Raw genomic sequence first — 16,331 nt, 5'->3', positions numbered from 1 at the left:
TCATATACCAAAATGAAATAAAATGCATTATTTTACTCTGTTCATTATTTGTTTGTCTTCAACACTCTATTTGTCTTCATATACCAAAATGAAATAAAATGGAGAGCGCTAGCCAGAAACAGTGTGTAGGGTACATCTTCCGTTATATTATATACCAGACCCACAAAAAAGCTTCATCAACAAAACATTGAACAAGAGACACATCAACAATCAACAGAAGTCTAGTCGACATCGATCGTTTGTGAGCTTCATGATCAGAAGTCTAATGACCATAATTATTAGTAGACTTCAAGAGAACAAACCCAAGACATCCACTTGAATATGAATTGTAAATAATCGATACATATTTTATTTTGAAATACAAATAAAGCTTTTGCATTTAAAACAAATATAAAAGCATGGTAATAATATATTGATAGTTAAACGAATTTGTTTTTAGGTTTAGCCATCGCGAAGAAGCATATTGATCTTGCGGTAAACGTAGTCGTGAAAAGTCAAAGACTCAAACTTGGGAGGGTTCTCGTCTCCGGTGAGCTCCGACAAAGGTCCGACGACAAAACCACTCCTAGGGTCTACCAAAACCGGCCACGTCATCCTTGTCTTCTCCTTGTCCATGGTTGATCTGTGCAACACGTTCTTGTACCTCCCGTTGCTCATCCTCTGCACAATTACACAAATCTCAACAACAACAAAAAAGGGACAAGAACAAAACATTTAAAAAAAAATCGATAAAAAAACAATCAGACCATGATTTGATCGCCGAGGAGGACAACGACGGCGGAATCGATGCATTCCACGTCGAACCAAGAGTTATCCTTGAAGATTTGAAGGCCAGGAACCTCGTTGGGGAGCAGAAGTGCGAGAGCAGCGAAATCTGTGTGCGCCGGTGCTCCGATGTGGACAGAATCGGACGGTGGATAATAATTGATCCTTATTGTATACTCAGCCCCGCCAAGACCTTCTTTAAGAGCCTCACGCCCTAACCCTAACCCCTTCGACAAACAACTCATTATCGTCTCCGATAGCTTCGTCACTTGCCTTGCGTACTCCTCGTTCACCTCCCTGAAACCATTCATCACTCCCAAATCTGACTCGTTAGTGTTCTTTGACATTTTTAGCGTTCCATGTAAATAGTTGAATAGAGAAATATACATATCGTTGAATGATAAAAACGTTAGGTTTTGGATTGGATCAGGAGGCGGGTACCTGTAATGTGGAGGATTCTTAGGCCAAAAGCTGTAATCGATGCAAGACTGTGGCCAGATTTTGTGAAGCAGATGATCGTTCCAAGACTCTAATCGTTTTAGACTCTTCGCATCGTAACCTTCCAAGCATTCGGAGTCTGGTGGTTTTGCTACGGTTTCTTTCTCTGCTTCCGGGAGATCGAAAAACTGCCTACCCACTTCCCGAAGCCGCCGCATTAAATCGGCCGGAATATTGTGGTTAACCACAAGAAAAGCGCCCCACTCTTCGCTCGCTTTGGCCACCGCACGCACCACGAGCTCGTCCTCTGGATCGCTAAGATCAACGATAGGGATCGTCTCTAACGGTGGAGATTTGTGCAGCTGCTCTCTCTCCACCTCCATGATTCGCCTCTGAATTGTTTACTCTGTTGACTGGCGGGACGGGTTTTAAATAGACGAAACTGACGTGTCACCAATCATGTAATAACCTACCTACTACTAATAATACCGTCGGACAACAATTTTTTTAAAACGATCGACTACTTTATTATTTTTCCCAATGATTAAAAACAAATTTTATCTATAATAACGAAGCCATCTATAACATGAGAAATTATAATCTACGAACGTGACCTAACCCAGAATAAAATAACTAAATGTCATTGTTACCACCTGCTACCAATGCAGCGATCCAACTATTTACAGCTAGGGCGCATGTAAATATTATCTTACCTAAATACCAAAATCTTTATGACAATTTGTTTATTAGTGTGTTTTCTATAAACTTCAATCTTATGTATGTGTGTTATTTAGTCAAATATTTTTGAAACCTAATTATACAGAAATAAACATCTAAAACACAATAAAAAAAAAAAGATAAATTGAATCAATATGTTATTGATATAACAATAAATCTTACTACTTGAAATATGATTTCGAAACTTGATTGTTCTTTTCTAGCTGGATGAATATTAAAAATGTAAAGGCCTCAGTTAGAGACGTCTGGTCTTGTTAGGAGGTGCGTAACCAGACATACCCATTCCGGGATCTTTCCTTCTTAGCTGTTGCTGCTGGTGTGGTTGAGCCATCCCTCGCTGCTGCTGCTGCTGCTGCATCGGAACACTCGGGTTCATCCCTCCCTGAGCCGGGAAGTTATAAGCCATCATGCCTTGAGGTTGCATCCTCTGCATGTTATGTGCAACCATTGGTCTTGGCATCGATCTACTCCCCATTCCATGAGCTCCTGCCATGTTCCCCGCTACGTTTCCTGCTGCTACTGCTTGTGGCGGATTAATGCTCGTCGTGCCTTCGAAATCCGTGTTTGTATCCACAGGACGAGTCGGGTAACTCACATTCTTCTCCATCGGCTGTGAGGCTACAAATGCGTTCCTTCCCGGAAGAGGATCCATCCGGAAATACTCGTGTTCCAGTGCCTGTGAGGCCGTGATCCGTTTCAGAGGATCGTATTCCAGCATTTTGGACAAGAGATCATAAGCAGGGCTTTTCAGGTTTAGGTGAACCACGTTGTGGAGTCCCGCACTGTCGTATTTATGAGCTTGGATGTGTTGCAGATCGGCTTGCCAGTGCGGAAGGTTAACAAGCGTTGGCCATTTCTCCATCGTCGGATGACCCAAGATCTTGAATATCTTGTCGAGCTGATCTACTTGGAAAGGGTTTTGAGACGATTTGGCCTCTGCTCCTTGAAACAACGGTTTCAGAGTCAGTAATTCTGCGAATATACATCCAACCGCCCACATATCTACGGCGCTCGTGTAGTGCTTTGAGCCAAGAAGCAGCTCAGGCGCACGGTACCAGATTGTTACCACAACTCCGTTATCTGACAGCGGTTTCAGCGGAGCTTGGTATATCCGTGCAAGCCCGAAATCAGCTATCTTCACTATCCCATGTTCGTCTCCCTCACCCATAACCAAGATATTCGACGGCTTCAAATCTCTGTGTATGATCCAATTGCTGTGGAGATAGTTCAATCCGTTGAGAAGCTGCCAGAGCAAAGACTTGACTGTATACTGGTTCAACGAGTGCCCGACTTTGTCTCTGTGGTGCCTGATGATTTCATAGAGATCATACTCGGCGTAATCAAAGGCAAGATACAGAGACATGTCTGCGAAATTGATGTGGACGTTCACAAGCTTCACGACGTTCTCATGTGAAATCTCTCTGAGTAACATGATCTCTCGAATCGCAGTAGGGGAAACTCCATCTCCGTCTTTTGACTGCTTAAACTTCTTGATGGCGATTGGCCTTTTGGGCGGGGTCTTGGTTCTAGCCAAGAAGACAAGACCATAAGTCCCTTCACCAATCTTACCAACGAGATTGTACTGTTGCAGCCACTCTGGTTTCTCGCTACTGCTGCTCGAGCTGTTGGATCTGGTGGAACTGCCATCCCCCATTGCCTTTTTAGCACTGTCTACCTAACGTACGTACTATGTGGAGTAGAAGTCTAACAAAACGAAACCATTTTGGTTTCCTCTTTTATATAGTTGGGATGAATGTGTTCCTGAAAATTTGAACAAAACTTTGGAAAATCAGCAAAAGGAAATGACTTTAACGAACAGAACATGCAAGTCACAGAAGAAATAATTATGAAACTTAAACAAGTGATCCAAATTACTTATATGTAAAAGCATTTACTGGGTAAGAAATCGAGATGACTAAATACTAGCAAGATCGAGTACTTGGAAATCAAGACAGTTTTCACAGAATAAGATCAAATACTCATCATAGACCCAAACAAACCAAAATTCGACTAGGGAACATCTGATAATTCAAATACACCCCTCAGAGATACTCTTTCAGACCGTAAGACTTCAAATGTTTCAGAACTTGTCGTCTTACCAAATCTGTGGCTCCTCTCAAATTTTGAGATAGAAAAAATTACCGAAGCCAAAAGAAACAGACGAAAATAAATCTACAGCCGGAACGAGAAGACGAGACTTTACTACCAAAAAGGAAAAATGAGATCAATCCAGCTGCAACACGAAGCTCCAGAGACCAATAAACCAGAGGAAAACCTAAATACCATACCCAGAGCCCCGGAGCCCTAATCCTAATCAAAAACCTAAAGATTCGATACCAATTTCAAATTCCGATAAAAGCCCGAGACCTATACGATCTGTTTTTTTTTTTGGGTTAGAAATCAACGATCAGGAAATAAAAATACGTAAAGGATCTGACCGGATAAGTCAATCAGATGAATGATGAATGAAATTCGGAGGACGAGCTCAGATTGGCGAGCGCCGGCGACGGAGGAAAGTAGACAAAAGCCAGAAAATTCCGGTGAGACGGAAGAATGAGGATTGCGTTTCCAAAAACGGTGACGTTACGAAGCAGCCGACGCTGAGATTTGTAATTTCGCCACTTGGTCCAACTATTTTTATGTATCTTTTAAGGTATTCATATATATAGGAATAATAGAAAGGAATAAGAAAGGAATAAATAGAAATTAAATAATGAGACATTCTCATTTACATAATTTCTCATCAAGGTTTATAAATCAGTTGACAAATTTGACATGTTTTCCGCAGAGAATACACTGTGGATGAGAAAAGAATTAGATTGTTTTAAGGGTTTAGAAACACAAAAATCGTTGACAAAAATTAAACACAAACGTATAGTAAAGACCTTAGTTAAACGTATAGTGATTAGTTAATCTAGTTTCTTCAGGTATTTTTTCACTGTATAATAAAGACTTTAGTTTTGTCGGTAGAAACTTACAAACTTTGTAAAAGACCTCAAACTCAAGTTTTTTTTCGTAGCAACTCCGATACACAACTTGAATTGAATCTAGTTGAAACGAAACATCAGAACACATACATAATTCACCTTTATTGATACTCAGTAACAAGGTTCAAAAAGGACGACTAAGAGGACATTGCTATGAACATTGAAGCAGACCCAAGTAAGCTTCAAAAATCAGATAACAATGAACTTTTTCTGAAGGTTATAGCAACTAACTAAAAAAGACCTCAGTGAAATAAGGTATGAAGCATTCATTACCAAACGTTAATCAAAGCACTTTAGTTTACAGAATCTCAACAACACCTCGGCTCACGATTTTTCCTTCGTTGAGATCTTGAAATGCTTTCCCTGCATCTTCAAACTTGTATTTACTTGAAACCGCGTTTGATAGATTAAAAATCCCTGACTCTGCCAATTTCACTACTTTAGGAAGATCTTGTCTTGCCCTTCCTCCATATGAACCTATTACTTTGATCTTCACAACAACCAAAAAAAAAAAAACAAGAGATTCAACATCGTGATCTTACAAGACATCCTCAGCATCAGAGGTATTCAAAGTAAGCAGAGAAAGCAAGAACACAAACCTTCCTACGAACAAGTCGGTTTATGTCTACTTCTCCAACAGAGCCGGCTTGTGAGAGTCCAATCATCACAGCTTTTCCACCATCTTTCACACTTAGTGTGCACTGCATGAAAGTTTGAGGCTTTCCCAAGGCTTCAACAGCAACATCAACACCCATCCCACCAGTTATTTCCTGCCAAGAAGAAAACAAATTTTCATATTAATATCAATTATCTTGAGAAAGAATAGGCCTTAAAGACACCATACTCTTATTCTTTCAACAGCATCTTCCTTGGCAGCGTTGACAATATGAGTAGCACCAAGGGTCTTGGCCTTTTGCAGTTTATCATCCTGAACATCCACGGCAATAATGTCAGAGGCTCCAAAAGCCCTCGCTATCTGCAAACAACTGAAGCAACAACTCAAAGATGGTTAAAGAAGCAACTAAAACCAAATCAGGTTGCAATTATCCTCAAATAAGAAAAATAAACTGCGATGACAGCTTTAACATACCTGGAGCCAACACCACCAATTCCAATTACTGCGATAGAATCTCCAGGACGGATCTCAGCAGCATGAGCCATAGCACCATATGCTGTAAAAACAGCACAACCTAGAATCGCAGATTCAGTGTAGGGCAGAGACTCTGGTAGAGGAGTTAATCCGTGAGCTGGTGTGACACAGTACTCAGCCATCCCTCCCATACTGTACATATACACTGGTGAATCTGCCAGAAAGTGAAGAAATGTAACCAGGTAAAACAATCATGCTTCTCCCTAACAAGTGTCACCTACTGTTTAAAAATCGGATTTTTAGTTTTTCACCATCATGTCGCAAAAACAGACGAGTTTGGCCATCGTAAAGAGTTCCTTTGGCTCTATTATAAGCAAAGAAGTCTTCACATAAATCATCGTGGCCCTGTATCCGAGTAAAAGGTATCATCAGCTAAAAAACTTACAGGCTCAGATTAGAGAATCCAATGAAAGCACTACACTTTCGTCCTCACCTTAGCACAATAAGAACACGTTCCACACGGCATAATGAAAGCTCCAACTACACGAGACCCGATTGGAAATCTGAAAGAAAAAAGAATTTTTTTTTTTGAGATTTTCAGGATTTCAATATAAAATCATTAGTGTCTCAGAAGACAAAACGAAGAATAAAAAGTGGACCTTTTAATGATCTTGTGATCAGTGAGTGGACCGTGTTCAACAACTTCACCAGTTATCTCATGCCCAATAACACAAGGACTAGCGAATGGTATCTCTCCTTTCATCACATGAAGATCGGAGTGGCAAACTCCACAAGCTGCCACAAACGAATTTTCAATATGAACACTAACATTTGAAATTCGAATTTCTTCAAAGATTAAATTTTAATTCAAAAAGATCAAGTCGTGAGGATATATTATATATACCCTTGGTTTTGATGAGAATTTCATTGACTTTAGGTCGAGGAATGTGAAATTCTTCGATGGTTAGAGGCTGATTGGGCTCGCGATATACAGCCCCACGCATGAACCCGCCGGAGCTCACGTGATACCCAGCCGTGGAAGACGGAGATTCCGGCGGAGGGACTCTACAATCATCGCCGGAGGCTCCGGATTGCAGAGATCTAACGGAGGGAGATGAAACAACGGCGGGTCTCGATAACGAAAAGAGGCTCTTAGCTGCGGAGGCGCGCCGGAGAATTGGAGCGAACGCCATGCAAAGACCACGGAGGAAAATGAAGATATCGACCGGAGTTTGGCAGCGAAAGAGACACTTGACGAGAAGATATCTGTTAACACTTTTGATTAAAATAACACGCGCTTGATTTTCTCGTTTGGCCAAAATTTACAAGACAACATAGTCTGTGAAAGTGAATCTCACACGCTGATAGTGCGTGTGTGTATTATTTCTTATCACGCAATAATGAATATTTATTAGACGAGTGATAATTAGGAAATTAAAGCATTTAAGAACAGATAATGAGGTTTTTTATGATTAGGAAATTAGAAATTTTTTTGGAAATACTATTCCCACTAAACGAAAACAAAACGACCCCGTTCATGTTTAAGCGCACAACGAAATGTCGTCGGTTTCGAGTCCTTCTCTGTCACTCGACTGAACCCTTAAATTTCCCGGCCATCGGAGACGAACTTGAACTCCGTTTATTACCAGCTAAAAAGCCATGCCTTTGAAGCTCCCTATCCGAATTCGATTCTTCACCCATTCTCTAAGGGGCACTCATATCGATTCCTTGAATTCTGGTGCACGAGCTTACTATTCCTCTAGCTCCGTCCCTTTTCTATTCCGGATATTTTCTTTTACGTTGAATCACTTTGCGTTCGGGTCTCGCATCAACTTCTCTACGCGTCCGAACAGAGACTTACCCGAGTTTGGGCAGCGGAGTCGAGACGAAGGAGAAATCCGCGCGTCGAAGAGCTTGATCGAAGACGAGGAAGAACTCAGTAATTGGGTATGCGATTTGAGGCCTGGATCGTTTCGTTTCCAGCTCACGAGCGAAGATGAAGATTCGGGTCCAGAGGCAGAGGATCGTAGCAGGGGAAGAAACCAACAAAATGGTGGAAAGAGTGGAAGGGAAAGAGAGTCTGATGAGTTTAGGGGTTTTAACAGAACAGGAACTCGCAATCAAGTTGATTCTTTTAGGGATAAGCGGTATGTTGATAGAGAAAGTGGATTGAGTGGTCGGATTCAAGGAAAGAGTAGTCATGGGTCTTTCCGTGGGAGGAAGGAGAGAAATTTAGATTCAGGATTTAGGAGAGATAGAGAAGACTACAAGGGTTTAGGGAAGCGGAAAGATCTTCTAGAGGACGAAAGTAGTGATGAGGATGTGAAGAGTTTAGTAATGGGAGGCATTGGGGATTTACTTAGTGAAGATGATGAAGACGAGGACGAAGACTACGAATTTCTCAGGAACAAAGCAGCTTCTGCTTTTGGGTTTGATAAGGAGAAGGTTATAGATACGGATAAGGCTAGGAATGCAGATCATGTTAAAGCTTCAGATTCTTATTTGACCAAGACAAGGTAGCATTATTCTAAATCTAGTTTTCTTTGTGTGCTGTTGAATTATCAAGAGTACAATAATCAACCAAAATTTATCTTTTTCTGTGAGTGAGTTACTCTCATCACTTCTTGCTGTTTGATTGATAGTACTTTATGTGGTAAATGGTTTTAACAGATTTGATCAGTATCCACTGTCTCCCTTATCGCTAAAAGCAATTAAGGATGCGGGGTATGAGACAATGACGGTTGTGCAGGAGGCTACTCTTCCTATCATTCTCAAAGGTATTACGAAGAAAACTCAGTAACTTTGTGAAATATACAGGATTGCTCAACTTTACAAAGACTTTATCTTGGCTAATCGTTCTTATACGTTTGATCTTCTATATTCGTGGTTTTTCCAGGTAAAGATGTCCTTGCCAAGGCAAAAACAGGCACCGGGAAAACTGTAGCGTTTTTGGTGAGACATATCATGATTTTAGCGATAAGGGAGACAGTGGATACTGATAATTAAGCCTTTTATTGGGATTTGTGCTTATTGTTGATGTTTACTTTTGAAGCTTCCATCAATTGAAGTAGTTGTCAAATCTCCTCCTACAAGCCCGGATAATAAACGACCCCCGATTCTTGCACTTGTGATATGCCCAACTAGAGAGCTTGCCAGTCAAGCTGCTACAGAAGCAAACACCTTGCTGAAGTATCATCCATCTATTGGTGTTCAAGTTGTGATTGGAGGCACAAGACTCGGTTTAGAGCAAAAGCGTATGCAGACAAATCCTTGCCAGGTAAATATTGTCTGCCATGGTTTGTTTAAAAGGATCAACTTTGAAAGATCCTAAAAGTTCCTTCAATATTTGGCTTTTCAATATGAAAAGTACCATTCAATATTTTCAGATTTTAGTGGCTACACCTGGAAGGCTCAAAGACCATATTGAGAACACTCCAGGATTTGCAACAAGGTTAAAAGGTGTGAAAGTCCTTGTGCTTGATGAAGCTGATCATCTTTTAGACATGGGATTTCGCAAGGACATTGAAAGGATAATTTCCGCGGTTCCTAAGGAGAGACAAACTTTTTTATTTTCCGCCACAGTACCTGAAGAGGTCTGTCTCATTTTCTTGCATATTTCTTTTGGTTTCTGGTGCCTTGGTCCCTTTTTGTGACCTGTCTTGACTTGTGTTTTATGGTGTTAAGGTTCGCCAAATATGCCTTGTTGCTCTGAGGCGGGATCACGAGTTTATCAACTGTGTTCACGAAGGCACTGGAGAGACGCATCAACAGGTCAGACAAATGCACATGATTGCATCACTGGACAGACACTTCTCTCTTCTGTACACACTTCTTCGAGAACACATTGCGGATAACGTAGACTATAAGGTACTAAAATCTTCCCAGCGCCAGTATTGACCGCGTGACTAATGTTTTCCCTTCCTGATTAACTCTGTGCTTCCTGAAGGTCATTGTCTTCTGTACAACTGCTATGGTTACAAAACTAGTGGCTGATCTACTTGGTGAGCTAAACATAAACGTGAGAGAGATCCATTCTAGGAAACCGCAGAGTTACAGGACAAGGGTTTCTAATGAGTTCCGGAAATCCAAAGGTTTGATTCTTGTAACATCTGATGTATCTGCTCGAGGAGTCGATTACCCTGATGTGACTCTTGTTTTACAGGTAAAATCAAGCACACATTAGTATATAACTCTTACCTAGACACTTTTGTCTCCCCTGCTTTACAGAAAGTGTATACATTTATTCACTTCTTCAGGTGGGATTGCCAAAAGACAGAGAACAATATATACACAGACTCGGTAGAACCGGGAGAAAAGGAAAGGAAGGAGAAGGCATCTTGTTGCTGGCACCATGGGAGGAATACTTTCTATCATCCCTTAAAGACTTACCCATCACTAAGTCTCCTCTGCCATCGATAGAACCAGAAACAGTAAAAAAGGTTAAGCCTTTTTCATATTGCAGTGATCTTGGCAAATCCTTTGCTTTGTTTCAAATAGACAAAATTTGGAATCAAAAATGCAATACCAATACCAAATCTCTTTCGAGTGTACAGGTGCAAAAGGCGCTATGCCATGTCGAGATGAGGAACAAGGAGGCGGCGTATCAGGCTTGGTTGGGTTACTACAACTCACAGAAGATGATTGGAAGAGACAAAGAAAGGCTTGTGGAGTTGGCTAACGAGTTTAGTCGTAGTATGGGACTTGACAATCCTCCGGCTATACCAAAACTTATTCTTGGTAAGATGGGTCTCAAAAATGTTCCTGGTCTTAGAGCCAAATAGATACATAAATATTTTTGAGGAATTTATATTCATGTTGAGAAATGGATAAAAATAGCCCCAAAAAAGTGAAAGTTCACAAAAATAGCCCCTCATTTTGGAAGGGGACCAAAATAGCCCCAAAAAGTAAAAAGTAGTAAATGCTATGTTTGGTAGTTTTTAAATATTGGGCTAAATTTGTGAACTTTTAGTTTTTGGGGCTATTTCTGAGAATTGTCTTTTTTTTCGTTTCTTCAATGTGTATAAAAGACTTATCATTACTTTAACTGTTTTACCTTACAATTTAACGAGTTTCTAACACGCTAAACACCATTCATTCGTCTGAATTCTTGTAAGTTGTAATCATTCAGAAAGTCAGTAAGGAGTAGTTGTCACTCAATCTCGATTTCTCCATTTTTTTCTTCCAATTATTTGGCAGATTACGTGGAAATTTTTATGGTAAAAGCTGCATTTGCTAACAGAAACTTATAGTGTGCCAATATTGTTGCGGGATAGAAATGGCCGAAACGGTTATATACTTACATTACATATGTATTTCTTTTTCAAAATTTTATAGAAAATAATTATGCCAATGTATAATCCAAATCCTGAACGCACAAAAATAAAACGGTTTTGAAATTGGTAGGTTGTAACCTTTTAATTAGTTGGTTCACCATACCAAAAAAATTGAATGGAAACTAGATAGTTTTCAGATTTTGTCTGATACATAATGCAAACGCATATTAAGAATCCAAACAATCAATTAATTAGTGAGAATTGGAAAAAACAATTTAAAATCATTTTTACCAAAAACAAAAGAAAATCAATTATGAACTCACGAATAATTCTGGACACTTGGAACTTGTCTACTTGATTCGTTAAGGTCAACCCATTTTTTAATTTAATAAGGTCAACCTGGTAGTTAAGACTTAAGAGTTTTGAATGTTAAGCTAACTACCTTTGAATTTCTTTAGATTTTTTTTTAATGGCCAATATCATATTTTCATTCATTTACGCCAAAAACGAAATCGAACAGAGATTATTTGTTTAATATGTTATCGCAGTTGTTATATAAAAGGATGTTGATAGTTCATAATAAAACATACATTGTTCCCAAATTTGAGAAATATATCCAGACTTTCTTACAAAATAAAAATAAAGACTAGAACTGAACTATATATACCTTTTAAAGTTGTAGGAAGTATATTTTTGAAGAAACTTTTGAAAAATTGTTGTTATATTCTAATATTCATCATTGTGCAATCTGAATATTTTTCTTACCGTTGTTATGTTGATTTTTTTCCTTTTACATATAAACATTATTGGAAGTCTTTGCTTGGATATATATCTTGAAATGGTATCCATAGATTGTAAACGAATTTTGTCAAAGATTGTCGACTATTAGTGGAAATAATTTGGCCAAAAAAGAAACTGAAGATAATTTGTTGGATATATATTGCAGAAATGAAAGAGTTCCGAAATTGTAGCGTGTTCTGATCCATATCTATAAGGGACTGACATTAATAGTTATGAAATCACGGGACGTTTCTGAAAAAACAAAAAAAGTTTAAACCCCGAGATTTTTCGGGCGTCGTAAATAAAAAGCGGTATTACACGTGGCAGTCAAACAGGCTGTCAGTTGTGGTTAAAGCAGACAAGCGCGTGACTTTAATATAATCTCTTTTCCCCGCGCCCAAACACTTTACCAAGAGAAAGCCTTTCTCTCAGACAATTCCCTCATGGCGGTGCTCTGTTGCTCCAGCCTTTGATTATTTCTTTTATTTTTTTTCCTTTTTTCTTTTTATATAATTTTAAACTAATCACCTAATTAATCATCATCAGTACAGATTATTGTTTTTTACGATTAATTAAGTAAACTCTATCTGATTCAATCGGCGAAGAAGAGGCGCAAAGGCTTCGTCTTTCATCTTTTGCTTTTTTGTTTTTTGTTTTTTGTTTTTTGTTTTTTGTTTTTTGTTTTTTGTTTCATTTTCTCCTGCCTATTTTCTGTTTTACCGATCTGACTCTCTGTCTTCTTCTTCTTTACGTCTCTGTGAAATGCTCAAGCTGATTAGGGTTTATCAAGTATTTCTTCGCTTTCTTGTTATCGCCTTCGTTATCCTCCCCGTCTTCGCAAGTGAGTAAGGGTTTTCACTCTATCGTTATCCACTGAAATTACTTGATTGTTTGTTTTTAGTTTTGAGATCTATTTTTGGTTCAGATTGTTCTCAACAGCTTGATCATCAAATTATCAGTTTCTTTTATTCCGTCTTATTCGTGATCTCTCTTTCCTAGATTTGGGTTTTGGATTTTGGGCATGTGTTGGTGTGATCAGAAGGGAGCTTTATCCTTTAGTGATCTCTTTGATACAGAGAGACACTAAAAATGGGGAAAAATGATAACTTTCTATCTCTTTGATTCTAACATTGTCATTTTAATCCAAGACATCTTTTTCTGGTTCTGAGATTGAATGTTGTCTGAAATATTTCATGTTTGAGCAAGTATGAATTGAAGACTTTTATCTTTACCCTCCGATTGCAAGTTCAATTTTTTTCTGCTGTCTTTTGGAACTATCTTTGAGATGCTCGTGGTTGTATGGGATTTGATTGAAGTAGACGAAAAAGAGAGAGAGAGAGACGAGAAGAAGCTTAGGCTTTGTCTAGACTTGCGTAATTTAGAATTAATGTCTCCTGAATCTTGATTTTCCTCTGTGATATCAGTTGACGATTTTCTTACTTTGTGTGGCCGAGATATAATCAGCTAGCGGTTTAGCAAAGCTTTACCACATCTCTGCTGCCGTTAACATGAACCAAATTCTGATCTTGAAATGAGTAAATTTTTTCCTGGGTTGACACATGCTCAGAATCTTTAGTTGCTAATTATCTGGCTCATACAGATAATAAAAAATGGCTGCGGAGCTTGTAAGTTCTGCAACAAATGAAAAGCTTACTGATGTGGATTGGGCCAAAAACATTGAGATCTGTGAAATAGCTGCTCGAGATGAAAGGTATAACGAGCCAAAACTTTTCCAGTCTTCTAATATAAGTGTGACACTAGTGCATAATATGAAGCCGTAATCAGACTGCTTTTTTCTTCTCTTAAAAGTGATACATTCGCCAACCTTCGAATTGTGATGTTGAATCATCCTCAATGATCATATGATGGAGATAAATATAAATTTTACTTTTGCGTCGTCTTACGCATACTTCTACTTTTTTTCGTTTGATAATGAGTTCTTCTTTTGTAAACAGGCAAGCAAAAGATGTTATCAAGGCTATCAAAAAACGTTTGGGAAGCAAGAACCCAAATACTCAATTATATGCTGTCCAGGTAGGTTCCTGGTCTAGATCATCCTTTTACCATAGAATCATGCTTTCGGAGAATGTAATTCCTTTGAACGTCTTGGTAACTGTAGTGTTGTTTTCTTTGTTCTTGCAGTTGCTGGAGATGTTAATGAATAATATTGGAGAGAATATTCATAAGCAGGTTATAGATACAGGTGTACTCCCTACACTTGTGAAGATAGTAAAGAAAAAAGTATGTTAATCTCTGTTTCTGGATATTACTTCTCTACAAATATGGGAGTTAAGCTGCTTATTTTAGTTTGCATATTGTTTGGTTGGCATTTTTCAAACACTCCCTTTAGTCGGATTTGCCTGTAAGAGAGAGGATTTTTCTCCTTCTTGATGCAACTCAAACCTCCCTTGGCGGCGCTTCAGGGAAATTCCCTCAGTATTATACAGCATACTATGATTTGGTGGTGAGTTAGAAACACAGTAACATTCAATTCCGTGAATCTGTCATCGAAGACGCGAAATTAGATAAGACTGAAAGCCTTTTCTTTTTTTTATCTTCTGATACCTCCAGAACGCAGGAGTTAAATTTCCTCAGAGACCTGATTCTACACCACCAGTTGTGGTCACTGCACAAGCGATTCCTAGAAATACGCTGAATGAGCAACTTGTAACTGCTAGGAATGAGGGTACTGCTATTACTCAGCAGCGAGAATCTCAAACTGCTTCTCCTTCCAGGTATCTTCTTCTTCTTCACTTGTCAGTCACCTAAATGCTAAATGTGCACTTGAACAGACTTTAATCTGTTCTATCTCTTTGCTTATAGTATTCTACAAAAGGCTAGTACTGCATTAGAAGTTCTGAAGGAAGTGCTTGACGCAGTTGATTCTCAAAATCCTGAGGTATATAATACCTCCATGACTTTGTATTGTTACCTCCACTAAACAGACATTCTTTGGCCCTCCTGTTGATCTTTTTACCTGAGTGATAACAGTTTGATCCACTTTTGTCCATCTAGGGGGCAAAAGATGAGTTTACGCTTGATCTTGTCGAGCAATGTTCGTTTCAGAAAGAGCGCGTAATGCACCTTGTCATGACATCGAGGCAAGTTTCCATCTCTCTTGCTTTAAATGACATGTTAAAAGTGCATTTTCCTTCTCAAGTTGATCCCCCATTTTGTTTATGCAGGGATGAAAGAGCAGTTTCTCAAGCAATCGAATTGAATGAGCAACTTCAGAGAATTCTCAATAGACATGAAGATTTGCTGTCTGGAAGAATCACAGTGCCAGGCAGGTCTACAACATCCAATGGTTATCATTCCAATCTCGAACCTAGCCGTTCTACCTCAAATGGTCACCAGAAACTCGAGCTAAACGCTTCTAATGCAAATACCAAATCGAGCAGCTCTATCTCGAATTCAACCCATCTCAAGCTTGAAGAAGAGGATGAGGAAGAGGAGCCTGAGCAGTTATTCAGACGGTCTGTCCCCTTACATTGCTCAGTCTCTAAATTATAAATTATGAAGTTGATTGCCACGTAAGGTGCTTGAATGTAAAATGGTTATTCGTGATACTAAGTCCAAGGATCCATGTGAATGTCTGCTTGCAGATTGCGAAAAGGGAAAGCTAGAGCTAGGCCTGAGGATGAAGAAGAGTCATCACCTCCACAAGGCTTACCTGGATCATTAATCCATAACGAAAGACTCAACCGTCCACTTATCCGTCCTTTACCATCAGAGGAGCGATCACGTGGTGGTGATAGCCATTCGCAGTCCCCACCTGTTGTGATACCACCCCCACCTGCAAAACACGTTGAGAGGGAAAAGTTCTTCAAGGAGAAAAATGTGGACGGTGCCTCGGGTTTACCAGGTCACATGAGAGGCCTTTCTTTGCATAGCCGTGATGGCAGCAGCTCGCGCAGTGGAAGTGTAGACTTCAGTGACTGAATCACCCGAGTCTCTGTCTCGTCCTCATAAATATATGTATTCTTATAAGCTTGTTCCTTTTAGGTTTGGTTAATTTACAGAAAAAGTTTATGTTGTGTGTGTTGATCTTGCTCTTTCCTTAGTATTGTGAAATTAGAATATAGCACAATGAGATCTGATTATGTATACGAAGAAAGGTACTCCCTTTCACTTTGTATAAGGAACCTGAGCTATGCTATTTACAGAAGTTGTTGTTGTTCGTGTTTGTGTAATGAAGCTGAATGATGGAAGCGCTATCTTTATGTCACAGGAGAACTGGTTGATCTTGATTCAATTGCA

At 39.3% G+C, this 16,331-nt stretch overlaps 5 protein-coding genes across 6 annotated transcripts; 2 read left to right on the top strand and 3 right to left on the bottom strand.

Moving 5' to 3' along the window:
- Nucleotides 1-295: 295 nt before the first annotated feature.
- LOC18012746 (probable flavonol synthase 6) lies at nucleotides 296-1,600 on the bottom strand. Its single transcript, XM_006394196.2, has 3 exons — nucleotides 1,207-1,600; nucleotides 747-1,062; nucleotides 296-660 (listed from the first exon to the last, which is right to left on the bottom strand). The coding sequence occupies exons 1-3, from the start codon at nucleotides 1,584-1,586 to the stop codon at nucleotides 442-444; spliced, it is 915 nt and encodes a 304-aa protein (XP_006394258.1). The 5' UTR covers nucleotides 1,587-1,600; the 3' UTR covers nucleotides 296-441.
- A 447-nt stretch (nucleotides 1,601-2,047) lies between these two features.
- Nucleotides 2,048-4,568, bottom strand: LOC18012397 (cyclin-dependent kinase E-1). Its single transcript, XM_006394195.2, has 2 exons — nucleotides 4,380-4,568; nucleotides 2,048-3,702 (listed from the first exon to the last, which is right to left on the bottom strand). The coding sequence occupies exon 2, from the start codon at nucleotides 3,593-3,595 to the stop codon at nucleotides 2,177-2,179; it is 1,419 nt and encodes a 472-aa protein (XP_006394257.1). The 5' UTR covers nucleotides 3,596-3,702; nucleotides 4,380-4,568; the 3' UTR covers nucleotides 2,048-2,176.
- A 447-nt stretch (nucleotides 4,569-5,015) lies between these two features.
- LOC18012396 (alcohol dehydrogenase) lies at nucleotides 5,016-7,473 on the bottom strand. Its single transcript, XM_006394194.2, has 8 exons — nucleotides 6,923-7,473; nucleotides 6,678-6,813; nucleotides 6,512-6,581; nucleotides 6,330-6,423; nucleotides 6,019-6,232; nucleotides 5,773-5,914; nucleotides 5,528-5,698; nucleotides 5,016-5,418 (listed from the first exon to the last, which is right to left on the bottom strand). The coding sequence occupies exons 1-8, from the start codon at nucleotides 7,209-7,211 to the stop codon at nucleotides 5,227-5,229; spliced, it is 1,308 nt and encodes a 435-aa protein (XP_006394256.1). The 5' UTR covers nucleotides 7,212-7,473; the 3' UTR covers nucleotides 5,016-5,226.
- Nucleotides 7,474-7,583: 110 nt separating this feature from the next.
- Nucleotides 7,584-11,071, top strand: LOC18012244 (DEAD-box ATP-dependent RNA helicase 31). The gene is made up of 9 exons (XM_024151286.1): nucleotides 7,584-8,534; nucleotides 8,689-8,795; nucleotides 8,915-8,970; nucleotides 9,071-9,295; nucleotides 9,405-9,611; nucleotides 9,703-9,885; nucleotides 9,965-10,180; nucleotides 10,275-10,457; nucleotides 10,572-11,071. The coding sequence occupies exons 1-9, from the start codon at nucleotides 7,678-7,680 to the stop codon at nucleotides 10,797-10,799; spliced, it is 2,262 nt and encodes a 753-aa protein (XP_024007054.1). The 5' UTR covers nucleotides 7,584-7,677; the 3' UTR covers nucleotides 10,800-11,071.
- Nucleotides 11,072-12,494: 1,423 nt separating this feature from the next.
- On the top strand, nucleotides 12,495-16,282 carry LOC18012321 (TOM1-like protein 5). Of its 2 annotated transcripts, none has more exons than XM_006394191.2 (10): nucleotides 12,495-12,916; nucleotides 13,672-13,782; nucleotides 14,027-14,105; nucleotides 14,214-14,312; nucleotides 14,422-14,535; nucleotides 14,643-14,806; nucleotides 14,895-14,970; nucleotides 15,087-15,172; nucleotides 15,257-15,547; nucleotides 15,677-16,282. In XM_006394191.2, the coding sequence occupies exons 2-10, from the start codon at nucleotides 13,682-13,684 to the stop codon at nucleotides 16,011-16,013; spliced, it is 1,347 nt and encodes a 448-aa protein (XP_006394253.1). In that variant the 5' UTR covers nucleotides 12,495-12,916; nucleotides 13,672-13,681; the 3' UTR covers nucleotides 16,014-16,282. The 2 variants fall into 2 exon arrangements, with proteins under 2 accessions (XP_006394253.1, XP_006394254.1); XM_006394192.2 differs by having other exon boundaries at nucleotides 12,496-12,912.
- The last annotated feature ends 49 nt before the right edge of the window (nucleotides 16,283-16,331 follow it).

This window comes from Eutrema salsugineum, unplaced genomic scaffold (assembly GCF_000478725.1).
Source record: "Eutrema salsugineum unplaced genomic scaffold, Eutsalg1_0 scaffold_6, whole genome shotgun sequence".
Classification (NCBI taxonomy): domain Eukaryota; kingdom Viridiplantae; phylum Streptophyta; class Magnoliopsida; order Brassicales; family Brassicaceae; genus Eutrema; species Eutrema salsugineum.
The sequence above is the reverse complement of the archived record's forward strand: the minus strand, read 5'-3'. Positions and strand labels throughout refer to the sequence as shown.